This window comes from Salvelinus sp. IW2-2015, linkage group LG28, assembly GCF_002910315.2.
Source record: "Salvelinus sp. IW2-2015 linkage group LG28, ASM291031v2, whole genome shotgun sequence".
NCBI classification, from domain to species: Eukaryota; Metazoa; Chordata; class Actinopteri; order Salmoniformes; family Salmonidae; genus Salvelinus; species Salvelinus sp. IW2-2015.
Genome location: NC_036868.1, coordinates 5386037 through 5413259, shown reverse-complemented (window position 1 = coordinate 5413259; position 27223 = coordinate 5386037). Strand labels below are relative to the sequence as shown.

General features: G+C 44.7%; 1 protein-coding gene and 1 pseudogene across 5 annotated transcripts in view; one reads left to right on the top strand and one right to left on the bottom strand.

Moving 5' to 3' along the window:
* LOC111954672 (AT-rich interactive domain-containing protein 1B) overlaps positions 1-19098 on the top strand; it is a 95488-nt gene extending 76390 nt beyond the window's left edge. For all 5 annotated transcript variants that reach the window (XM_023974565.2, XM_023974566.2, XM_023974564.2 and 2 more), the window contains 10 exons: positions 3328-3537; positions 4299-4497; positions 10353-10491; positions 10656-10831; positions 13508-13664; positions 14093-14209; positions 14358-14445; positions 14856-15603; positions 15837-15967; positions 16202-19098. In XM_023974565.2, the coding sequence (XP_023830333.1) occupies positions 3328-3537; positions 4299-4497; positions 10353-10491; positions 10656-10831; positions 13508-13664; positions 14093-14209; positions 14358-14445; positions 14856-15603; positions 15837-15967; positions 16202-17863 (3627 nt within the window). In that variant the 3' untranslated portion in view covers positions 17864-19098. The remainder of the gene's footprint in view (positions 1-3327; positions 3538-4298; positions 4498-10352; positions 10492-10655; positions 10832-13507; positions 13665-14092; positions 14210-14357; positions 14446-14855; positions 15604-15836; positions 15968-16201) is intronic.
* Positions 19099-20329: 1231 nt separating this feature from the next.
* On the bottom strand, positions 20330-27104 carry LOC111954419 (transmembrane protein 242-like; annotated as a pseudogene).
* Positions 27105-27223: the final 119 nt, after the last annotated feature.

The window sequence follows — 27223 nt, the reverse complement described above, 5'->3', positions numbered from 1 at the left end:
TCTAAAGGAAGACGTCGCTTTCTCTATCTCTCTATTTACCTTCTGTTACTATTGGGAGATGGTTCCAAAATAAATGCTTCTTTATAGCAGTGCTATTTTATAGTAAAAAGATCTCTTTTCAGCAAGTAGTTCATCATTATTACCTCACTCATGTCTCTGTCTGCCTGCCTGTCTCTTGACTGATTTGGATGTGTGATAGACACAGAGAAAATAAAATAACAGTCTCCCTTCGACTGCAAAGAACTTGTTACTGTTCACTGCTCTCTCATGAACTCCTATTTCTCTTGTCAGAGCTTCGGTTTGGGTTTTTTCTATTTTCCTCTTGTTTTCTTTCCCTCCCTCCCTCGTGTTTCAAGTTCCCCCTCGCTTGGTTTGGTTCTGCACGCCTCTGTGTGGTTGGTTCCAGACTGAGAGTTGTGTGAAAGTGAACAACTTTTCTCCCTCTGCGTTCATTTGTCTTCACCTCATTACCGGCTTGTGAGAACATCCTCTTGATCACAAACTGAAGACTGTCAGCCCAACTGATCTGAGAGGAACCACTATTATATCTGCTCTCTCCCTACTTAATGATCACTCCTCATACATTTGACTGCTTTGTGCGTTTCTGCTGTCATGGCAACAGCAGTAGCTAGTGTGGATTCATGTTTCCACTCGTGACAACTTGAGGACTAGTAATAATGGCTGTGGCCTTTGCTGCTGAAGCTCCTCCCATGCACCTGTTTGGCAGACTGCCCTAGAATGCCGTTGCTCAACCTGTCTGTGTGGCTCCTCTCACCGTGTAGTTTCCACTGTGTGCTTTTCCAATCATGTGTTGAATATTTTGAAGCCAGTCAAATCTGCCTGAAAGCCTCCAGGGGAGCTCTGAACAGAGCCGTACCAAGTGTGTGACTGAGAGTGGGCCATTGGCTGCAGACAGCAGAGATCTTAGTCTCCCAGGATGTCTTTGAGGACAGGTTTTGCTGTTTGTATACTTTCTGCATGGGTGTGTGACTATGTTTTGGAGAAAGCGAGAGAAAAGGATAGTCAGACTGAAATCTCTCTGAAACTCCTGCCATCTCTCATCACGTGGCCCTGTTGTGTGTTGACGCGTGTACGCCCATCTATTCCTCGTCACAGGGCAGCTACAGCTCCTCTCAGTGTATGTCCCTGTCCCCCGTCCCCCTGCTAGTCTGTCCTCTTGTCATGGGGTGGAGGACAGCACGCCCACCAGCCCTATAAGTGTATGTTCCAGCCCCCCACCCCCTGTCCCCTGTCCCCCTGCTAGTCTGTCCTCTTGTTATGGGGTGGAGGACAGCACGCCCACCAGCCCTATAAGTGTATGTCCCAGCCCCCCACCCCCTGTCCCCCGTCCCCCTGCTAGTCTGTCCTCTTGTCATGGGGTGGAGGACAGCACGCCCACCAGCCCTATAAGTGCCGCAAGCACTCGCTTTCACTTCTGTTGCTTTTTTATTGTTGGATTGGTTATATATTTCCTTTTTTGTTTAGTTTTTTACAGCTTGTCGTTTTTATATTCTAGTGTCTTTGTTTTTGATGTCTGAAATGTGATTTTGGTGATGTTTGTAACCGAGACGTTCTCATTAAGACATGTATACAATTGGACCAATAATTTTCCATTCTTACACTCTTTTCTCCTGTCTCTCTCTCATACGGTGCCGGTAACCTGGCAGTCCTGCTGCACGACAATGGCTCAAATGCTTCTCTGTTTGTATTGGTTGTTATTGATGACTGAGTATGTTAAAGGATACTTCAGGATTTTGGCAATGAAGCCCTTTATCTACTTCCCCTGAGTCAGATGAACTCATGGATACCATGTTATGTCTCTGTGTCCATGTAACGGATGTGAAATGGCTAGCTAGTTAGCGGTGGTGCGCGCTAATAGCCTTTCAATCGGTGACGTCACTTGCTCTGAGACCTTGAAGTAGTGGTTCCCCTTGCTCTGCAAGGGCCGCGGCTTTTGTGGAGCGATGGGTAACGATGCTTCGTGGGTGACTGTTGTTGATGTGTGCAGAGGGTCCCTGGTTCGCGCCTGGGTCGGGGCAAGGGGACGGACTAAAGTTAAACTGTTACATCCAGTATGAAGGAAGTTAGAGGTAGTTTCGCGAGCCAATGCTAACTAGCGCTAGCGCAATGACTTGACGTTTATGGTATCTAGTTACGTAGACTTCATCATTGCGCTAACACTATACTGAACAAAAATATAAACGCAACATGCAACAATTTCAAAGATTTTACTGCATTTCAGTTCATATGAGGAAATCAGTCAATTGAAATGAATTAATTAGCCCCTTATCTATGGATTTCACATGTTTGGGAATACATCTGTTGGTCACAGATACCTTACAAAAAATGGGCCTCCATGGTATTTGTGTATTTAAATTGCCATCGATAAAATGCAATTAATATTCGTTGTCCGTGGTCTGCCCATACCATAACCCCACCGCCAACATGGAGCACTCTGTTCACAACGTTGACATCAGCAAACCGCTCGCCCATTCGACGCCATACACGTGGTCTGCAGTTGGATGTACGCTAAATTCTCTAAAACGACGTAGGAGGCAGCTTATGGTAGAGAAATTACCATTAAATTCTCTGGCAACAGCTCTGGTGGACATTCCTGCAGTCAGCATGCCAATTGCACACTCTCTCAGCTTGAGACATCTGTGGCATTGTGTTGTGGCAAAACTGCACATTTTAGAGTAGCCTTTTATTGTCCCCAGCGCAAGGTGCACCTGTGTAATGATCATGCTGTTTAATCAGCTTCTTGATATGCCACACCTGTCAGGTGTATGGATTATCTTGGCAAAGGAGAAATATTCACTAGCAGGGATGTAAACAAATGTGTGCACAAAATGAGAGAGAAGCATTTTGTGCGTATGGAACATCTCTGGGATCTTTTGTTTCAGCTCATGAAACCTGGGACCAACACTTTACATGTTGCATTTATATTTTTGTTCAGTGTTGTTAGTAATTGTGCTAACACTAGTTAACAAATTCCTTCAAACTGCACATAAAAGATGGTATCCTTGAGTTCACCTGACTCTAGGGAAGTAGATACGGGGTTTCAATGCCAAAATCCTGTAGAATCCGTTTAATGAGAAAGTCCTCCAATCCTGCATCACATGCTACTCTGTGTAGACAGCTGTGGGACCTACCTGACTGTATAGCTGCCATTCAACTGGGCTTGAATGCAACAAGTCATATAATAATCTACAGTTGGATGTTGAACATGTTTCTGTCTACATGACCCTCATGACCGTGCTCCAAGCAATGACAACAGTAGTAGCCCTGACTGACCCTTCCCCCTCTACTCTATTCCCGCACCTTTAGAAGACCAGCCCGGCCACCATGACCAATGAGAAGATTCGCATCCTGTACGAGATGGGCGTAGAGCCCGAGAGGCGGGTGTGGGTGGACCGTTACCTGGCCTTCATGGAGGAGAGGGGCACGCCTGTACCCATGCTGCCAGCTGTGGGCAGGAAGCCCCTGGATCTGTGCCGCCTCTACCTGTGTGTTCGAGAAATAGGAGGCCTGGCCATGGTGAGTCTGTGACCTGTGTGTTCGAGAGAGAGAGGGGGCCTGGCCATGGTGAGTCTGTGACCTGTGTGTTCGAGAGAGAGAGGGGGCCTGGCCATGGTGAGTCTGTGAGACCTGTGTGTTCGAGAGAGAGAGAGAGAGGGGGCCTGCCCATGGTGAGTCTGTGAGACCTGTGTGACTCCTGTGTCCGCAACATATATACCGTCTCTGCCACTTGGTCTACAGCCCTGGTCACGCCTCCCTATCTGCCTCCCTATCTGCCTCCCTATCTGCCTTAACACTTCCCTGTCAATAGAAACATGAAAGGGGACCTGGAGGAAACTGCCTGACCACTGCTGGCTGGTTGGTCACAGGACGTACAGTTAGGCTGTAAATTGTTGTTTTAGCCTAATGTCCTAATATTGGCTTATTGTTATCAGACATCACCTTATGTCTCTCGCACATGGCTATTTAGTAGAAACGATGAAAGAAAAGGTACATCAGTAGGCTGGACAGATGAACAGACAACTACCTGGACAGCTGGCTGTTTCCCTCATTTGACATCCAGGCCTACCCTGGATGTCAAAATGACATTCAAAATTGACAAAGGCAAAATCCAGACCCTGGTCTGCTCCCTGACCCAATCCCAGTGGGCTATTAAATTAACTACACTATGGCCCTTGCTGGATATCCCGTCCCAGTTCTACCCCATCATATACGGTTTCATACCCAGCCCTGGTTGCTCAGGAGTCTCCTGTCGGCCATATGCCCCCCTCCCCCTGCAGGTGAACAAGAGCAAGAAGTGGAGGGAGCTGTCCACCCATCTCAACGTGGGCACGTCCAGCAGCTCTGCCAGCTCTCTGAAGAAGCAGTACATCCAGTACCTGTTTGCCTATGAGTGCAGGGTGGAGCGGGGAGAGGAGCCGCCGCTGGAGATCCCGGGGGAAACCAAGAAACAGGCTAAGATCCAGCCGCCCTCACCGGGTGAGTAAAACACTGGAGACTTTCCTAGCTGAGCTGCACGCTATGCAGGGTTGGGGTCACTTGTTTGTAGACTAGAGGTATAAGCTACCTGCTGGGGTTGACAAATGTACACCCACCCATAGCCATTATAAACAGGCCTGACCAGGATCATATATCCACAGGCAGACCCATACAGTCCTCAGACATCCAGCTCTTCATCTATCCATCTCCATTCTCCCTGGGCTGGCTGCTCCCTCCCTGCACGTGGTTCTATTTCTGTCTGACAGGTGATTGTCACACAGAGAGAGAGCGGGAGGGAGGGAGAGTAAAAAGGGGGAGGGGAGAGCTGTCAGACGGCCAGTGGTAGGATCCCCCCCCAGGCGAGATGGCTGATGTCAGAGAGAGAGGGAGCAGGGAAGAGGGAGCGTGAGGGAGAGATACAGAGTACGTTAGACTGTGGGAGAGAAAGCTATCAAGCTGCGGGGGAAGGGATTCCCCCTAGAGAAGCTGAATAGGGGAGGAGTATGGAGTGGCTGTCTGATATATATAAACAACCATGACCTTAGTCTGACCTAGTTTCCCACAGACCAGTGGGGCAGTAGTTTTTTTTCTCACTCTCTGTCTCTGTGCGTGAGTATGGTAGGGTCACGTGAGTTCACATGCTCAGAGAAGGAGAGAGAGCGAGACTGCTCTGGCTGAAACTCTTCATTGTTTACTTTTGGAGTTGAAACACGTGGCGTCTTGGCTGGCAGAGGATCAGGCACCAGAGAATCTCTCATTTACCAACACATACACATTACTGCATGCCCGGCCCATTCTCTCACCCGCTTTCTTTCTCTCTCTTGCTCTCTCATTCAGTGGGGATTATTACAAGACAGGCTTTTTAATGTCTTGAATTATTGTTTCACTTCTTTTTTTTATATAGATCTCAGGTTTGAGGTTTATTTTGTTCTTGTATCGTTAATGAGAAGAACAGAGTGGTTTTGATGTAAGAACAAATGGGAAATGTAAAATGTTGAATGAATTCATTGGGTGCATCCCAAATGGCACCTTATTCCCTTTATAGTGCACTACTTTTAACCTGGGCCCATAGTGCTATGGTCAAAAGTAGTGCACTATAAAGGGAATAGGGTGCCATTTGGACTCATGCATTATTACTAGACTAGCAGCCTTTAATTCTGTCTGGTTTTGCTGTGAGTAATCTAGCCTGCATCAGATAGTTACATTGTTCCACCATTCCAGTACTGTACATGTATCCTGCATGTTGTCAAAGTTATTATATGACTTGTTGCATTCAAGCCCAGTTGAATGGCAGCTATACAGTCAGGTAGGTCCCACAGCTGTCTACACAGAGTAGCATGTGATGCAGGATTGGAGGACTTTCAGGATACTACAGGATTTTGGCAATGAAACCCCGTATCTACTTCCCTAGAGTCAGATGAACTCAAGGATACCATCTTTTATGTGCAGTTTGAAGGAATTTGCTAACTAGTGTTAGCACGATTACTAACAACACTGAACAAAAATATAAAACACAACATGTAAAGTGTTGGTCCCATGTTTCATGATCTGAAATAAAAGATCCCAGAAATGTTCCATACGCACAAAAATCTTATTTGTCTCAAATGTTGTGTACAAATTTGTTTACATCCCTGTTAGTGAACATTTCTCCTTTGCCAAGATAATCCATCCACCTGGCAGGTGTGGCATATTAAACAGCACGATCATTACACAGGTGCACCTTGTGCTGGTGACAATAAAAGGCCACTCTAAAATGTGTAGTTTTGTCACACAACACAATGCCACAGATGTCTCAAGTTTTGAAGTAGCGTGCAATTGGTATACCATAAGTCGCCTCCAACGTGGTTTTTAGAGAATTACATCCAACAGGCCTCACAACTGCAGACCACGTGTATGGTGTCATGTGGGTGAGCGTTTGGTCCTGGCGCCCCTGTGGGTGGGCCTGGCTCCCAAGAATGAAAAACTAATTTTGATTGGCTGAGCATGGCTCCCCAGTGGGTGTAAATCCACAGATGAGTGTCTAATGAATTTATTTCAACTGACTGATTTCCTTTATATGAACTGTAATTCAGTAAAATTGTTGATTGTTTCATGATGCATCTATATTTTGGTGTGTGTGTGTGTGTATTAATTACACTGCATGTACAAAACATTAGGAACACCTTCCTAATATTGAGTTACGCCCCTTTTTCCCGCAGAACAGCCTCAATTTGTCCAGGCATGAACTCTACAAGGTGTCTTAAGTGTTCAACATGGATGTTGCTGTACCCGTTTTAAGTTATTTTCAGACCGTGGTCAAGTAGGTAGTACTGTGGCTATTTGATCATATTGTAGGCCTACCATCAAAAACAATGGACAAAATGCATTCCATAACATTTTAACATTCAGCCTACAGTAGCAGCCAATGTGTTGTGTTCAATCTAGGAAAAGGTGACTAAAAATGTGCTGTCTGATACAAGAAACCACTTTACAAAATGAAATGGTATTATTATTATTCCGATACCATATTAAAAAGATTCAGACAAATGATGCTACCCTCTGCCTATTGACTACTTAGCTTATTCAAGCCTGTCTCAAAATACAACACTGCCACTTTAAGACAAAAAAAGCTCTTAACCTGACTTTTTTTCCCACAAAGATGTCTAGAAATGTACATGTTTTGTGCTCTAGCAGGAAGCAATCACTCCCCTATTGCTGATTTAGAAATGATCTATAACTGGGCTAATAACTCACTAACTAGCAAAGGATTTGACCAAATGTGCACACGTGGCTACATGCAGCTCCTGCTCTGATCTCAAAACAAGCTCATCTACTCACGACCGTTCATGCTGTAAACACAGTCCAGTTCAAAGTGAATGGCACATATCCATTTATGGCAATGGTCTATTTGCAAATAAGCCTACTGCAGCTCTGATTGGTTATGCTGCACTGGTCTGTGTATAGTACAGGCTGAGTCGTGCATGTCAATGCAATAGAATACTACTCAGATGCATTCTGCCTACAACAACAGTTAGTCTTCCGTAGTTCGTTTTGTTTCGATATGTTGCATTGATTCGATCACAATTCCCAGAGTAAAGGGAAATGTTAATGGTGTTAACTCAACTGTCGAGTTCTCTCTCTTAGTTAAGTTCAGTCTCGTGCATCTCTGTGCTGGCTGATATTTATTCTGCGCAGCAGTCTTGAGGGAGCTGCATGCAGCTTATAGGGAACATTGGTGGGGGACCGTTCTTGATACACACAGGAAACTGTTGAGTGTGAAAAACCCAGCAGAGTTGCAGTTCTTGACACACTCAAACCGATGTGCCTTGCACCTAATACCATACCCCGTTCAAAGCACTTCAATATATTTTTTCTTGCCCATTCACCCCCTGACACACACAATCCATGCCTCAATTGTCTCAAGGCTTAAAAATCCTTCTTTAACCTGTCTCCTCCCTTTAATCTACACTGATTTGAAGTGGATTTAACAGGTGACAATTTAAGGGATTTATTGGCATGGGAAACTTGTGTGTTTACATTGCAAAAAGCAAGTGAAATCAATAAGGGATCATAGCATTCACCTGGTCAGTCTTTCATGGAAAGAGCATGTGTGTTGTACTGTGTGTGTGTACACATACATGCATACAGTACCTTCAGAAAGTATTCACACCCCTTGGCTTTTTCCACATTTTGGTGTTACAAAGTGGGATTGAAATATATTTCATTGTCGTTTTTTTGTCAACGATCTACACAAAATACTGTCAGTGGAAGGAAAGTTCTAACATTTGTAAATAAATTATGGGGGAAAAAATTTATTAGATACGTATTCAACCCCTTAAGTCAATACATGTTAGAATCACCTTTGGCAGTGATTACAGATGTGAGTCTTTCTGGGTACGTTTTGAAGAGCTTTGCGCACCTGGGTAGTACAATATTTTCCCATTTATTCATTTAAAAATTATTTCAAGCTCTGTCAAATTGGTTGTTGATCATTGCTAGACAGCCATTTTCAGGTCTTGCCATAGATTTTCAAGTAAATTTAAGTCAAAATTGTAACTAGGCAACTCAAAAATATTCAATGTCATCTTGATAAGCAACTCCAGTGTGTATTTGGCCTTGTTTTAGGTTATTGTCCGGCTGAAAAGTGAATTTGTCTCCCAGTGTCTGTTGGAAAGCAGACTGGACCCAGTTTTTCTCTAGGATGTTACCTGTGCTTAGCTCTATTTTGTTTCTTTTTATCCCCCAAAAAACGTGTTGCAGCCACCACCATGCTTGAAAATATGAAGTGGTACTTAGTGATGTGTTGTTGGATTTCCCCCAAACGTAATGCTTTGTTTTCAGGATATAAAGTTAATTTATGTTTTGCCGTTTTACTTTTGTGCATTATTGCAAACAGGATGCGTGTTTTGGAATATTTCTATTCTTTACAGGCTTTACAGGCTTCATTTCCGTGCTGTAAATTAGGTTAGTATTGTGGAGTAACTACAATGTTGTTGATCATCCTCAGTTCTCTCCTATCACAGCCATTAAATGGTAACTGTTTTGAAGTCACCATTGGCCTCATGGTAAGATCCCTGAGCAGTTTCCTTCCTCTCCGGCAAGCGGGTTAGGATGRATGCCTGTATCTTTGTAGTGACTGGGTGTATTGATACACCATCTAAAGTGTAATTAATAACTTCATGCTCAAAGGGATCTTCAATGTCTGCTTTTCTATTTATTTTTATAAACTCAGCAAAAAAAAAGAAACGTCCTCTCACTGTCAACTGCATTTATTTTCAGCAAACTTAACATGTGTAAATATTTGTATGAATATAAGATTCAACAGCTGAAAAACAAACTGAACAAGTTCCACAGACATGTGACTAACAGAAATTGAATAATGTGTCCCTGAACAAAGGGGGGGGGGGGTAAAAATCAAAAGTAACAGTCAATATCTGGTGTGGCCACCAGCTGCATTAAGTACTGCAGTGCATCTCCTCCTCATGGACTGCACCAGATTTGCCAGTTCTTGGTGTGATGTTACCCCACTCTTCCACCAAGGCACCTGCAAGTTCCCGGACATTTCTGGGGGGAATGGCCCTAGCCCTCACCCGCCGATCCAAAAGGTCCCAGACGTGCTCAATGGGATTGAGATCCGGGTACTTCGCTGGCCATGGCAGAACACTGCCATTCCTGTCTTGCAGGAAATCATGCACAAAACGAGCAGTATGGCTGGTGGCATTGTCAATTCTGGAGGGTCATGTCAGGATGAGCCTGCAGGAAGGGTACCACATGAGGGAGGAGGATGTCTCCCCTGTAATGCACAGCGTTGAGATTGCCTGCAATGACAACAAGCTCAGTTCGATGATGCTGTGACACACCACCCCAGACCATGACGGGCTCTCCACCTCCAAATCGATCCCGCTCCAGAGTACAGGCCTCGGTGTAACGCTCATTCTTTCGACGATAAACGCGAATCTGACCATCAATTACTTAAAAACCATACAATGTTATTTTCTGGATTTTTGTTTTAGATTCCGTCTCTCACAGTTGAAGTGTACCTATGATAAAAAATTACAGACCTCTACAGGCTTTGTAAGTAGGAAAACCTGCAAAATCGGCAGTGTATCAAATACTTGTTCTCCCCACTGTACATGCATTCATCTGCCTCACACTACAGAAACAGGAGATAGGCTCCTAACCTATGGGCCGTTCTGGCTCAGACAACTTAATTACTTATACATCTCTCTATGGCTGTGTCTTTTCCCCTTAGTCTCTCCTGCTTACTAATGCTCCCTGTAGGGTCCCCATGTTTATCAGTCTGTCTATTGCACATGTTTGTAAATGTATATTTTAGATGTTTTAACAATTGTCTACCATTGCCAATTTCCCTTTAGCCAACTCTGGCTCCCTGCAGGGTCCTCACACCCCCCAGTCTACAGGTAGCAGCTCCATGACTGAGATGTCAGAGGCCATGAAGCTTCCCACTCCCGCCACCACACCACACGGACACATGACCCCCCAGCCAGGCAACAGGTAGGTCCTGGGCTGGGGGCCACTCATAGCCCGATAGTGTGGGGGTGTGTACATGTGTGTCTGTCGGTGTGTGTCTAAATCTGACTCTATACACACACGGATACCCCTCTTTAACCCTTTGTATCATCCTTTCTTGTCCTCCTTACCCCTCCTGTATGTCTCAGGAACAGTGTTGGTATCCGTGTCCACGATCCCTTCTCAGAGGTCAGTGACCCTGCGTTCCACAAGCGAGGGCCCATGCCCTCTGGCGCCCCCTACCAGCAGGTTGGTGGCAGTGCAGACCCCTCCATGAGGATGCAGTACGACGCCAACAAGGACCCCTATGAAGGGCCCCGGAAGGGTGAGCTGACCGGGCTCTCCTTAAACACATGACACACAGTGCATTCACATAACACAGTACACTCCTACTGGTATTGTTCACATTGTTTGTCTGCATTCTTTTTGGGGGATATTTGTCTATTATTATTGTACTGTTAAGACATTTACTGCCGGAGCTAGAAACATAGAGACATTTACTGCCGGAGCTAGAAACAATAGAGACATTTCAGCGTCGCCCGAGCTAGAACATATAGACGACTTTACGTCTGCCTGGAGCACTCAGACAAACACATAGAGACATCTTACTGCCGGACTAGAAACATAGAGACATTTACTGCCGGAGCTAGAAACATAGAGGACATTTACTGCCGGAGCTAGAAACATAGAGACATTACTGCGGAGCTAGAACACATAGAGACATTTACTGCCGGAGCTAGAAACATAGAGATCATTTTACTTCGCCGGAGCTAGAAACATAGAGACATTTACTGCCGGAGCTAGAAACATAGAGACATTTACTGCCGGAGCTAGAAACAAGCATTTTGCTGCACCTGCTTTAGCGTCTGCTGTTCTTTGTATGCGACAAATAAACTTTGATTTTGATACTAGATGAACAATGTGATGTTAGTAAAAGTGAAGTAATACACCTGTTGTCTGAACTGAATATGGCTGGTACTTCCTCAATTCTCCATGTAGGTTCAAATCACTTTTCGTCCTTGTTTTTGGTTAGCCCATCAGACCTGACTCTCTGTCGTGATTGTTTCCTTAGACTATGTTGCCCCCAAGTGATAAAATCATGTACTACACATCCTTGCCTTTTATAACGCCTAACATGAATGCAAATGGTATCAGAGTGGCCTGTATTCGCTGATTACATTTACACGTACCAGGAATTTGTCCTGGTGAGATGGTGCTAGAAACAGAGGCATTTACTGCCGGAGCTAGAAACGGAGACATTTACTGCCGGAGCTAGAAAACAGAGACATTTACTGCCGGAGCTAGAAAACGGAGACATTTACTGCCGGAGCTAGAAAACAGAGACATTTACTGCCGGAGCAGACACAGACAGAATATAGACCAAATAATTTACACAACATACAGTGCATTGGAAAGTTTTCAGACCCCTTCACTTTTTCCACATTTTGTTACGTTAGCCTTATTCTAAAATGGATGAAATAGTTTTTTCCCCCCTCATCAATCTACACACACATAATGAGAAAGCAAAGACTGTTTTTTATTTAAAAAAAATACATTTACATAAGTATTCAGACCCTTTATTCAGTACTTTGTTGAAGCACCTTTGGCAGCGATTACAGCCTCCAGTCTTTTTGGGTTTGACGCTATAAGCTTGGCACACCTGTATTTGGGGAGTTTCTCCCATTATTCTCTGCAGATCCTCTCAAGCTCTGTCAGGTTGGATGGGGAACGTTGCTGCACAGCTATTTTCTGGTCTTTCCGGAGATGTTTGATCGGGTTCAAGTCTGGGCTGGGCAACTCAAGGACATTCAGAGACTTGTCCTGAAGCCACTCCTGTGTTTTTGCTGTGTGCTTAGGGTCGTTGTCCTGTTGGAAGGTGAAACTGAGTCTGAGATCCTGAGCGCTCTGGAGTAGATTTTCATCAACGATCTCTCTGTACTTTGCTCCGTTCATCATTCCCTCGATCCTGACTAGTCTCCCAGTCCCTGCCACTGAAAAACATACCCACAGCGTGATGCTGCCACCACCATGTTTCACCGTAGGGATGGTCTTGGCCAGGTGATGAGCAGTGCCTGGTCTCCTCCAGATGTGACGCTTGGCATTTAGGCAAAATAGTTTCATCAGACCAGAGAATATTGTTTCTCATAGTCTGAGAGTCCTTTAGGTGCCTTTTGGCAAACTCCAAGCAGGCTATAATGTGTATTTTACTGAGGAGTGGCTTCCGTCTGGCCACTCTACCATAAAGGCCTGAGTAGTTGAGTACTGCAGAGATGGTTGTCCTTCTGGAAGGTTCTCCCATCTCCACAGAGAAAATCTGGAGCTCTGTCAGTGACCATCGGGTTCTTGGTCACCTCCCTGACCAATAATCTTCTCCCCAGATTGCTCAGTTTGGACGGGCGACCAGCTCTAGGAAGAGACTTGGTAGTTCAATACTTCTTCTATTTAAGAATGATGAAGGCCACTGTGTTCTTGGGGACCTTCAATGCTTCAGACATGTTTTGGTACCCTTCCCCAGATCTGTGCCTCGACACAATCTTGTCTGAGCTCTACGGACAATTCCTTTGACCTCATGGCTTGGTTTTTGCTCTGACTTGCATTGTCACCTTGCATTGTCACCTTAAATAGACAGGTGTGTGCCTTTCCAAATCATGTCCAATCAATTGAATCTACCACAGGAGGACTCCAATCAAGTTGTAGAAACATCTCAAGGATGATCAATGGAAACAGGATGCACCTGAGCTCAATTTTGAGTCTCATAGCAAAGGGTCTAAATACTTATGTAAATAAGGTATTTCAGTTTTTTATTTGTAATACATTTGCAAACATTTCTAAAAACCTGTTTTCGCTTCGTCATTATGGGGTATTGTGTGTAGATTGAGTAAAAACATTTATTTAATCAATTTTAAAATTAGGCTGTAATGTAACAAAATGTGGAAAAAGTCGAGGGGTCTGAATACTTTCTGAATCCACTGTATATACAATATCTATTCTCTGTCCACAGGGCCAGGGTGCAGTGAGCCCTATAGACAGGGTCAGATGCCCAGTGGTGCCATGCAGGACATGTACCCCCGTGGTCCTCCCTCAGGAGCCATGCCAGGGATGGGTATGGGCCCTGGCCCACGGTCACAGTACCCCTACAGGCCTGGCTACGACAGGAGGTGGGTATCTTAATAACCAACATTCTATAGTAGATACATTCACTGAGTGCCAGCAGCATACCACTCTGCATCCCACTGCTGGCTTGCCTCTGAAGCTAAGCAGGTTTGGTCCTGGTTGGTCCCATGGATGGGAGACAGTAGGAGGCCCTCTTTCCTCTGGTCAAATAAAGATCCCAATTCTCCAGGGCAGTGATTGGGGAAATTCCCCTGTGTAGGAAAAGGGGTGTTTCATGCTTAAACAACTGGAATAGAGATGCTACCTTAATAATCAACTGATGGATCAGAAGTTGAGGCGGGGCACTCTATTATAAATATATGATTCATTGTAAATCCCAAGTCCAAAACATTTGATGTTTCAATCTGAGACTTTCATCAGACAGTAATATAAATGCCACGATTGAGCTGCTCATAATTGTCCTCCCCACCAGACCAGACCATGTGATGGGTTCGGAGGGGGGTGTGCCTCCCCCTGGGGGTCAGAACAACATGGTACCTTCCAGCGGTGACCCAAGCATGTACTCTGCCAACCGATACCCCCATCAGCGGTAAGACGTGTCATGCTCTGTGAAGGATGCATAAAAACTGTTGGCTTTACATGTAGTGACTCATTAAATGAGCTTATTATTTATAAAGCTACCTACATATGCATAGTTTATTTGTGTTCTGACTGAGTGTGTACCTCTTCCTTTGTAGGCCACATGGACATGAAAGTTATGGGCAGCAGTACCCTCACGGCCCCATGCCCTATGGCTCTCACCAGTCTGGGATGTACCCACAACAGGTCAGACCCAGCCTCAAGCCTCCCGCCCCTAGAGGGCACTGTGCTTCATCTACTGAAACTTGAACAGATGGAAAACAGGCTAACTTGGCCATTTCAATGCAAAGTAAAGTCTAAACTGGGTTTGCGATAGCGGTCTACCAGTAAGTAATCATCATTGGCTTCTACTCCACCTTGTCCAACTCCAACATCATGGCTTGTTGCTAGTTGGAGAGAGAGCGAGAGGGAGAGTTGGAGAGAGAGCGAGAGGGAGAGTTGGAGAGAGAGCGAGAGGGAGAGTTGGAGAGAGAGCGAGAGGGAGAGTTGGAGAGAGAGCGAGAGTTGGAGAGAGAGCGAGAGAGTGAGAGACATCAATAAAAGGTCATCTTTGTAACTGCAGTATCTAACGTATAAAGTTCTGTGTTCCCTCTCAGGGCTATAAGAGACCAGTGGGACAAGAGGGGATGTACGGTCCCCCTGCTAAGCGCCATGAGGGTGAAGCCTACGACATTCAGCAGTACGGAGGGCAGCAGCCAGACATGCACCGCCAGTATGGAGGGGGCTACATGGGGCCGGAGCACAGGCCCATGCAGGGCCAGTACCCTTACCCCTACAGCCGAGACCGCATGGGAGCCATCCAGGGGCCCCAACAACACGGCATGATGAGCGGAGGCCCTCCCTTCCCCTCCGGAGCCTCTGCAGAGGGCCCCCAGGCCAACATGTGGCACCCTAGGACAGACATGGGCTACCCCGGCCGACAGGGCCAGGGGCCGGGGGATGACCCAGAGGGAAGGGCCCTCCAGGACGGCCAATGGCCGTCCGGACACCCGGGCCAGCGCCAGTCCCCATACCCATCTTCCTCCATGCCCCCCATGGCTTCCCGACAGCCCCTCTCCTCCTACCAGTCTAACCCTGCCATGGCCAACCACATCGCTAGAGACCCCAGCCCCTTCGCCCGGCCCATGGGGGGACCCGGACCCCTTTCCCCCAACAACGGGGGCCACTACATGGCCTCTTTGAAGAAGGCAGGGATGCCTGGGTTCATGCCAGGCTCATACAGTGGGGGGATGTCAGGGCAGGGCATTCTACCGCTCCACAGAGATATCAGCTTCCCCATGGGGTCTGTGGAGGCCACCCTGCCCAAACTCAAGGTCCGACGCAGACTTACTTCCAAGGAGACCGGTAGGATAATTAGCCTGTTATTATAGAGCCGTGTATCCCAACCCTGGTCCTCCAGTGTCCCCAACAGTACACAGGTTTTAGTTTTTAACTGACTTGCCTAGTTAAATAAGGGTTACATTTAAAAATGTATGGGCCCTGGTCAAAAGTTGTGCACGGGATAGGGAATAGGGTGCCATTTTCAATGCGACCCTCATCTCTCCTCTGACCTTGGAACTGTAACCTCTTCCCCTCAGGAACCCCAGAGGCGTGGCGTGTGATGATGTCTCTGAAGTCAGGTCTGCTGGCTGAGAGCACGTGGGCGCTGGACACCATCAACATCCTGCTGTATGACGACAGCACTGTGTCCTCCTTCACCCTGTCACAGGTGACGGTGCTACACAAACCATATCCATACAATGTCCAATGATATAAACGTCCAATATCTATAGTATACCATACTAAACCATGTCAAATGCATGGCTTCATTCTCAGTGGTGTGGTTATTGGACCGTGACTGGATTCAAGGACAAATGCCCCTAACCAAACCGTTCTCTAATAGTCTTTCACACAATCATTTCAGAGAGCCACCTAACCTCTATGATATGCTATGTTTCCCCAGCTGCCTGGATTCCTGGAGCTGATAGTGGAGTACTTCCGCCGGAGTCTGATCTCCATCTTTGGGATCCTGGAAGAGTACGAGGTGGGCACCGAGGGCCAGAAGGTGCTGCTCGGACCAATCACAGACCAGGAAGAGGAGCTAACCGTTGCAGAGCTTGACAGCCAGTTAGACGAAGAGCAGAGGGACAGCGGGCCAGAGAAGACCACAGCCAACGGCAGCACAGAGGAGAAGGAAGAGCCTGTGGAGGTGACTTTGAAAGAGAAGGTAGAGGGGGAGGAAAATGAGGGGGCCGCCACCGAGCAGTCCCAGCCCCCAGAGCCCAGGCCCAAACAGGCCAGTAAGTACGACAAGCTGCCTGTGAAGGTGGAGGAGGACCAGGTGGAGGAGGACCAGGAGCTCAGTCTGCCCAGGGGGTTCACCTCTGGCCTGCTGCACTGGAAGGCTGGAGGAGGGGACTCCACGGCCCACATCCAGACACACTTTGAGAGACGTGGCGAGGAGACCAACAGTAAGCCTACAGAGAGGGAGGATAAGGTAGAGGAGGAGAGGAAGGCTGTTGTAGAAAAGAGCATGACTGAGACAGCCACTATGGATGATATGCTGAGTGCCTGGCCAGGCTCTCTGTCAGAGAGGAACGGTCTTCCCGGGCTGCAGACCCAGAGCCCTATCTTCACCCTGCTGGAGGACGAGCCTCGCTGCTGGGACGAGGCGCCCCTCTCCACGGCCGAACCCTGGCAGGACGCCCTGGCCCGCCGCTGCGTTTGCATCTCCAACATCGTCCGCAGCCTCTCCTTCATCCCGGGGAATGACAACGACATGTCCTGCCACCCTGGCCTGATGCTGATCCTGGGGCGGCTGGTCCTGCTGCACCACCTGCACCCACAGAGGAGGAGGATGCCTCCCAGCTACCAGAGAAAGGAGGAGCAGGGCCGGGCCTGCAGTAAAGACCAGTGGTGGTGGGACTGTTTGTCAGCCCTCAGGGAGAACACTCTGGTCACCCTGGCTAACATCTCAGGTCAACTAGACCTGTCCCTCTACCCAGAAAGCATCTGTCTGCCCATCCTGGACGGGCTGCTCCACTGGATGGTGTGTCCCTCTGCCGAGGCCCAGGACCCCTTCACCACGGCGGGCTGCTCCTCCTCCCTCACCCCCCAGAGACTAGTGCTGGAGTGCCTGTGCAAGCTGAGCATCCAGGACAACAACGTGGACCTCCTGCTGGCCACGCCGCCTTTCAGCCGCCAGGAGAAGCTCTACGCCACCCTGGTGCACCACGTGGGTGAGCGGAAGTCTCAGGTGTGCCGGGAGATGGCGGTGGCTGTGCTCTCTAACCTGGCGCAGGGGGACCCGACCGCGGCGCGTGCCATCGCCCTGCAGAAGGGCAGCGTGGGGATACTCATCGGCTTCCTGGAGGACTGCGTGGCCATGTGCCAACACCAGCAGGGACCCCACAGCCTGGTAAACCCAGCAGCACACCCCCAACCCCCCAGCGTTAACATGATGTGCAGGGCCGCCAAGGCTTTGCTGGCCATGGCCAAGGAGAACCGGACAGAGTTGGTTCTCTACGAGAGCAGGCTACTGGATATCTCCCTGTCCTCTGTGCTGAGCTCAGCCGTGGCGGCCATCATGTGTGAAGTACTGTTTAAGATTGGACGCTCCTCGTGACAGCCACAGGCAAAGAAACAGAGGGAGGGGGGGTTGGTCTGACTACCAGGCTACAGTGAACACGAACACATCGGTGTGGGTGGTATTATATTTTTATTTAAATAAAAGGAAACTTTTTTTTTTTTACAAATAAATATATATATATAGCTCCTCTGCCCAAATCACAACCTTCATTTGGAATTTTTTATAATTTTAATAAAATATTTAATACTTGGTATTTTACATTTTTTTCTATTTTTATTTGTCGCTTCATTTTTGTTTTAACCAAAGTTGGCACCCAATGAAAGGTAACGTACTTTAGTTTTAGGGTCTCATGCTTACATTTTATTTGTATGTGGCTGTTTGTCTGTATGGGATCTTTTTGTTGGTGGTTTTTTGCAGGGGGAAGCAGACTTATTTAAGTTGTGAATCATGTTGTAGATAGACCTCTTTTATTGTGTATTAAGGTAAAGAAAAAAACACTGACTTTACTCTGAATATATAACAGTACATCATATATCCTGTTCTGGGGGGGGACCCTATTGTGCAATAGGATTTAGTAGGCTTGTTGGGGGGGGGGAATATTAACAAATGTGAATGACTTTCGACCACAGGCAACTGACCACAAGTATTGCATCATAATAATATTACCATACCAGTATAACAGGGAGAGACAAGACACCCTGTTCAACTGACTTACTGGTAACCATAGCAACACAGTACTTCCATCAGTCCTTATCTTCTTTTCTATCTATAAGCCCATTTGTATATAGAAGATGTACATTGACAGCCCTATTTGGTTTCTTCGCCAAGAGATGTGGTATAGATAAGTGATGGTAGTTGATAATTATAATGACCTTTAGAATTATTATTACTGCTCATTTGAATACTGAATATTTAGTTACTCACTTCAAATGAGGTTAGTCATTTTATGATAAAAATAAAAAAAAGAATTATATTCTGACTGGGACAGGTCTAAGGACATATAGGGATGAGACCGCTCTAGTTTTGGTTATGAAAAGACAAAACGTATTTAGATTGTACAGTCAGCTAGCTAACAGACCATGATGGGCAGAACTGTATTCCAGAATAACAATGTTGTATAACATGCCTGATTGACAGTTAAGTGTTGTTGTTTTTTACTCTACATATAGGGTACTTCTCCCCCTTTCATTTGATCAACTTTACATTGTTTATTCAGTATAAAATCTTTATTCTATGTTCCACATGTTAAGAATAAACGTACATGAATTTTGGTTGAGCACAGGTGTTTTTGATTCTTCTGTCCAGACATTGTGAACAGGAGGCCCGAGGCAGAATATGGCCAGAGTGTTTTCGTATGCACGCGTGACTAAAAGTCGCTTTGCGTTTGCGTAAATGGCATGTTATATTTCATAACTGCAACCAATCAGACTGAAGACGAGTACAGTAGTAGTTTAGCACAGAGAAGGAATTCTATGCAGGACAGAAATAAAACTCAAGTCCTCAGAAGATCCTCTTCCATAGAGAAGTGTGTCAGACTTCAGCTGAACTGACAGTGCTCCGGGTTACGGCTGTGGCATCAACATTTGCATGACATGGTCTTTCAACTTGATTGTGGGCTAAATGTGTAGGAAAACATCAGGGGCAGCTGTCACAAGCATTTTTACACATTCCTTGTTATATGGCTAGCCGGGCAGTTTAAGATAGTTCAGGTCTGTTCTCATTTTTATACTTGTCTTTTATGGTAATAGCTGACGGTAAACACTTATAGGTGTTACATTGAATGATGGTTCAATCCGTTTAAGAGAAACCAGGCATGGCACCTCGCATGGCACCTCACATTCAGCTGCACAGTTTACACTGTCTTCAGAATTGCAAACACATTTAGCTTTTTACTCTTTCGCAGAACAAATAGTGTGAAATACAGTTTGATTGACAAAGAAATCTGATCATATACAGATTTAAGACAATCCATCTTGTGGCCTTCATGACAAAGCACAGTGAGTAGAGTCCACATCTGTTCAAGCACTACACAAATGAGAAAGCAGTCGCTGCCGAGGACGACTGTACTAGCCATAGTGCCAGTCTTATGTAAACTACTTGATACTCGGCATAGCAACAATGTGGCTTGACAACGAGCACAAACAGATTGGTGTTTAGGCTAACTGTACAGTACAAGACAGTCCAGGGCTCCTGTGATTTTACATAGTAAGCCTCTGATCAGAAATTAAGATTATCCAAGGGAGTTTAAATGAACCGTGATGCCTCAGTCCAAGAGTAATTTGTTTCATAATTCCTCCTTCAGGCAAGAGGTGCTCTCTTCATCGGCTTCAGATGAGCATCAGTGAAGAGTGGCTGGACCACTAACTAACCGCATTGTGGACGCCAAGTTCATTTCCTTCTCAGCACAGTGACCAACTGACTGCCCATCCCACAGTAATGGTTAAGTCCCACAGTGACTTATTAATGCTGCTCTCAGCCAGGGTGAGAATTTAGTCTAGACCTTCAGTCCTCTTTAGACTTGAAGATGGTGTCCCATTCCTCTGAGTTGGCTGATCCTTCCTCGTTATTTTTTAATAGCCGGGAAAACGGACTGCATCGTCTGCCTGATCTGTTAGCTGCAAAGATGGACAAATAGAGGCTTCTTAAGCAGCACAATGTGTTGTACATTTACTGAGTGTTGGTAATAGGGATGATGCTGGTCTGTTTTCTGATGGCATGATAAGGGCTAGACAATGAGATGGGTTGAGTTCATTAATACTACACTATGGACCGCCATGGCTTTCCAGACTGCGATGCTGAGCAGGTCCACACCAGGCGTAGAGCGAGCCCCAGCCCAGGGCCCAGAGAGCCAGGAACGCCCCTGTCTCCGGTACTGCAGTGGTGGCCATCGTTCCCTTGAACACACACACTTGAGGTGACATTGAGGTACACGAGTTGCTCATGGTTCCTAATTTATAGGCTAAACTCAAATCCACTCACTAGCAAAATCAGTTTTCACCTTGTGCAGTGGTGCTATAGCCAGTGCAGTCCATCGTTCCCTGGATAACATGCTGGATGTGACATTGATGTACTTCACACATGGGCCCAAACTGAGTCAACCCAGTGAGCAGAAAACATTTAAAGAGGTGGAATCTGTTAGATCGATTCCAGTTTGCAGGGTGGCTAACAAACTAAACTTGCCCTGGCGGGGCTCTACGCTGACCTTTTTTTACAAGGAGCATGTGTGTGACTAAATTGAAAAATGTAGGTACACACAAAATTTAGGAGCATAATGAAAAATATTTGAGGTAATAAAGCTAGAATCCTTCATTTTCTAGGTGCACTGGTTCTCCCAAATTAAAATTCCAGGTCGTACAGCAAAAATATTTAGGCGCATATGTGAGTAAAATGGTTGCACTGTAGAGCCCTGCCTGCCGTGGAGGGGCTGCATTTCAAGGTAGTGTGTAAAAGGGGGCCCCATTTCCTATATAGTGCCTTTTGACCAGGGACTGTAAGGAAAAGTGTGTCATTATGGACGCAGCCTAAGATTGAACAAGCTGTCTAGAAAACAGGCAATAACAGTAATAGTAAACAATATAAACTCTCAATGTATTTATTGTCCATGTGTTTAAGTGGCCTGCTCATTTGATTAGCTATAATTAGAGTTTGGCGAGACTCAGCAGCTCTTCCTGGAAGGGTAAAAATCTGAGAGGAAGCGATGTGGTTTGGTGTAGGCTAGTCAGTGTGCATCAACATAAAAAATAATGCCAACTGCCTATCCCTGGTGTTGCATTATAATGCTGACTGTCTATCCCTGGAGTTGCATTATAATGCTGTCTATCCCTGGTGTTGCATTGTAACGCTAACTGTCTATCCCTGGTGTTGCATTATAATGCTAACTGTCTATCCCTGGTGTTGCATTATAATGCTGTCTATCCCTGGTGTTGCATTATAATGCTGTCTATCCCTGGAGTTGCATTATAATGCTGTCTATCCCTGGAGTTGCATTATAATGCTGTCTATCCCTGGTGTTGCATTATAATGCTAACTGGTCTATCCCTGTGTTGCATTATAATGTAACTGTCTATCCCTGGTTTACATTATTATGCTAACTGTCTATCCCTGGGTGTTGCATTATAAATGCTGTCTATCCCTGGAGTTGCATTATAATGCTGTCTATCCCTGGTGTTGCATTATAATGCTAACTGTCTATCCCTGGTGTTGCATTATAATGCTGTCTATCCCTGGTATTACATTATAATGCTAACTGTCTATCCCTGGTGTTGCATTATAATGCTAACTGTCTATCCTGGTGTTACATTATAATGCTAACTGTCTATCCCTGGTGTTACATTATGCTGTCTATCCCTGGTGTTGCATTATAATGCTGTCTATCCCTGGTGTTACATTATAATGCTGTCTATCCCTGGTATTACATTATAATGCTAACTGTCTATCCCTGTGTTGCATTATAATGCTAACGTTCTATCCCTGGTGTTACATTATAATGCTAACTGTCTATCCCTGGTGTTACATTATAATGCTAACTGTCTATCCCTGGTGTGCATATAATGCTGTCTATCCCTGGTGTTGCATTATAATGGCTGTCTATCCCTGGTGTTACATTATAATGCTATCTATCCCTGTGTTGCATTATAATGACTGTCTATCCCTGGTGTTGCATTATAATGCTAGCTGTCTATCCCTGGTGTTGCATTTATAATGCTAACTGTCTATCCCTGGTGTTGCATTATAATGCTAACTGTCATATCCCTGGTGTTGCATTATAATGCTAACTGTCTATCCCTGGTGTTGCATTATAATGCTAACTGTCTATCCCTTGTGTTGCATTATAATGCTAACTGTCTATCCCTGGGGTTGCATTATAATGCTAACTGTCTATCTCCTGGTGTTGCATTATAATGCTAACTGTCTATCCCTGGTGTTGCATTATAATGCTAACTGGCTATCCCTGGTGTTGTATTTAATGCTGTCTATCCCTGGTGTTGCATTATAATGCTAACTGTCTATCCCTGGTGTTGCATTATAATGCTAACTGTCTATCCCTGGTGTTGCATTATAATGCTAACTGTCTATCCCTGGTGTTGCATTGTAATGCTAACTGTCTATCCCTGGTGTTGCATTGTAATGCTAACTCTATCCCTGGTGTTGCATTATAATGCAAACTGTCTACTCTTATGTATGATTCTTTACGAGTTTCTCTTTTCAGTATGAGCTTTCTTAGAAAAAATATGCGCATACTAAACATATTTCTGGTTAACCAATGAGTTAACACAAAAAAACAGCCATAAGTCATAACAGTTCTACTGCAAGCTTCATGTGTGAGATACCAGAGACAGCCCTGGTTCCATTATAAACTAGCCTTGGTATCAGCTCTTTACAGCGCCTCATAAGTCAGTAACTGCCTAGCAATCTCGTCTGGTCATGTGCTGTCTACAGGCCATATCCTCTGTGAGTGAAGCTTCTCAGCCACTGTGACCTCACAACCACATTCCTCTCATAACACGCTAAATCTAATTTGACCACTTTACAAGGCATATTTGGCTGAGATGGAAGTTTACAAAGATGGCCTTCATCAGCTTAAAATAGAATGAAAAAACAAAGACACCACTGTGCTGCTCTGCCAAGTATATCTTCAAAAGTGATATAAGCTCAGGATCTGTGACTGTCCCGAATGGCACCCTATCCCATAAATAATGTGCTACTTTTGACCAGGCATAACCTGCCGAAAGTTTTTGGGCAACAAAAGCTCATTTCCTGCATTAAAAAAAAAATGTATATGACCCTTTTGTGGTCACTTATTGTAAATAAGAATCTAAACACTTCTACATGAATGTGACTATAAAATTACATAATACATTATTTACCATTAATTTCTATTGGGCACAAAATAATCTGAAACCAAAACAAACAGGCAAATGCATCCAACAAATGTGTAGAGTCACAAGCTTGATGTAGTCATTTTGTGCTATGAATATGATAAATACTTAACCTTTTACTAATTTAATACACATAAAATGAATTTGTCCCAATACTTCTGCTCCCTGAAAATGGGGGGACTATGTACAAAAAGTGCTGTAATTTCTAAACGGTTCACCCGATATGGATGAATACCCTCAAATGAAAGCTGACAGTCTGCACTTTAACCTCATAGTCAATGTTTGATTTCAAATCCAAACTTTTGGAATATAGATCCAAAATAAGAAAAAATGCTTCACTGTTCCAATAATTTCAGAGGGCACTGTAATTCATATCATAGGCCTAACAGTATTGTAGAGCTTTTTACTTTCACGTAATATAGCTGGATCGCCCCTGCCCTGTCCCTAGGGGTCCAGCACCCCAACCTAACACACCCCACTCAGCTTTAGGATCTTAGTGAAACATTCATTATTGGTTTCAGGTGTGTTAGGCCAAGTCCAGAGTGACAATCGACAGGACGCCAGACCCCCAGGGCCAGGACTGAGCAGCCCAGCAGCCTAAATAGGTATCTCCCCTGACGTGGGCATGTTTTCAATACAGACTCCTTTTGTTGTACATTATTCCATATAAGGCAGATGTCACGTAGAGTAGGCCAGAAGGCTAAACTGGAAAACCTAACCTCTATCAAAATAAAAAGGTGGCGGAGACGCAAAGGTGTTTATTTACAAAGTGATTCCGGAACAAAAACAACAGTACTGCCATCAAACGTATACCTTATGGGCCAGCTAAAAACAATGCTGCCCCATCCACACTCAATCCAAAAAAATGCCTCTCCATGAACTGAAAGAGAGGCTCCTTTTGTAGGGCTAGCCCCTCCCCTCAGAACAATTAACACTAATTAATTAAGCAATTACCTAGTCAAACCTACATTTTCCATTAACTAAACATACTAAAGGATATACATTGCAACACGTGTTTTAAACAATATCACAACATAACATTTACAACATTACATCACTACTGACAGTGTCTTCCAATATGCCCATTTACATTAATGAGCCATTTGGGACAGGCACTATAAAGTCAGCCCAATTCCTTTAGCTTGGGTCCTTATCCAGCATACCCGGGAGCTACAGAGAGGAACAGAACAAACAAACAAACAAACAACGCGCTCATCCACAACATCGATAAGTATAATAAATATTGCATATATTAAATATGAACACTGACATACGTGTGAAATGTATGTAGTAAGACAGAAGTTAACTTGTGTGTCGACCCACATTGTTAACTTATCTGATAACGGAGCAGGGAGGAGTGATGAATGTGTGCGTGCGTTAAAGTACCAAATGCTGCCCGCGGCCAGTGACGGACTTCTACGTCACAGCAGACCTTATGAAAGTTGCACAGTATACCTTTAATCTTCTGCCATCCATTGGGACATTGTGGGAGGATAACCAACCTTCCAATTAATGTCAATGGATTTCTTAGTTGCTATAAATTCTACATTACACAGTTTCTTCTGTTAAGTCTCCAGTATCAACATTTCCAAGCAAACAAAAACAGGGAGAAAGGAGAGTATGTAGACATGTTAAGGTAAAATAACATACTCTTTGCCAGAATTCAGCCAACCTTCAAAAGACCACAACATATGCAAATATGTTCCCTTTTGTGTTGTACACCTCCAGYAGAGGAAGTACATTTCTGAGTGCATGATATTCAGTTTCACTGGTATATAGTACGTTCTGTGGAAGGTCTTAAACTGAAGTAATTTATGTCTGCGATTATATGAACATGATTGGGCATTCAACCATATCTGTATCCATTCATCATCATCAATAGTGTCTCCCAGGTCTTTCTCACATTTTTGTTACACATGTTTTGTGTCATCGGGAAAAGCCTATCAACCCTTGATACAGTTTGAAAATCAACTTTATAGAGGTTTGTCAGACTGCCTTAAAATAGTTTCAATCTTTGAAGCTTCTGGCTTGTCCAGTGTTTGTTGCAAAGAAAGAATAAAGTGTTGCATCTGCAAAAGTTCACCTCAGTGCCGTCACACACTGGTCTTCCCTGGTTGGCTGAGACCCCTGTCACCATCTGATCCTGCTCAGATGAGACATGACAAATAATTACCTTGGTGTACATTTATACATTATCTAAGAATAGAATCAAAGGTACAATAATTGAAATGACCATTGTAGCCTAGCCATCAACTCAAGATGTGACTTTGTCTCCCTTCACTCGTTACAATATACTGCAAAATTCACCAGAGCTCTGTAGACTGTACTTCCATGGCTGTCTGACCCTGCTGGGACACCTGTCACCATCTGATCCTGCGAAGACATGGTGAGCGTAGTGTTGTGTACTGACTGTGCATGACAATGAAGGCTGTAGAGCGGTTTATACCATGCATTAAAATCTATGCCCTGACTACTGTAAATTGCTCTGGATAAGAGCATCTACTGAAAAGGAATGAACAGACCATTTCAGTTTTCACATAGAAATAAGTTGCATTTGCAAAGAAACTGGAAAACATATCAAGCAAGTATTTTTATATTCCATAAGTATTATCAAATGAAATGTTTTATACAGACTCAAGTTACAAATGCTGATAAACACCCAAATACATGTTTTTATTTTAAATCACAAAAGTAGTGCATTGGACCTTTACTGGTCCTGTATTAGCGGACCGAGATGCGTCTTCAGCGCATGTGTTTCTTCATAATATAAAATTGTCATACATCCAGAGAGGCTATGCAAGAAATGCAATACATTTTAGACAATTAACGTTAGTAGTCAGATTATGTGGAGCAGTATAATATCACTCCGTCATCGGTCAGGGCTAACAGGCATCTAAAGTTAAATTGCCTAGATGTAATGCTAGCCTACATTAATCATAGTTACCTTGCTGAACTATCCCGGACTATTTTTCTTGGCCAAGGCTAACGTTGAGCCAAATCCTGCAATCATCCCGGCAGAGGCGACAGTCGTCAGGAAAGCTGAACCTGAAAAGGGATAATGGGACGTTGTTTATGGGTCACAAGAATTTGTCGTATAAGTAAACAATTARCTAGCTGTAGTAGCTACTACATTTATAATACAAAAACGGCTATTTTTATATTCACAAACAGTACAACGATCGATAAATAAATAGGCAGTCGCTTGCCTTTCATTCGCTGTAGTTTGTCATCGTTTTCTGTCACAATTGCAGTGACATTCAACGTCGTGTTTCTTTTCAAAGCGGTCATTTTATTTGTCCGACACTTAAATAATTACGGTGGAAACATGCTCAGCTAGGAACTTTTAATTCGCTCTAAACTACTCTTATCTACATACACATTTTTGGAGCCACGAAAATAAATTGTAGCATACTTATTCATTACTATGCATTTGAACATTACGATGTATATTTCGATTTGAGAGTACTATACTCCATCTGAAATACAAATACCGATACTACAATTTCCATGGCACTAC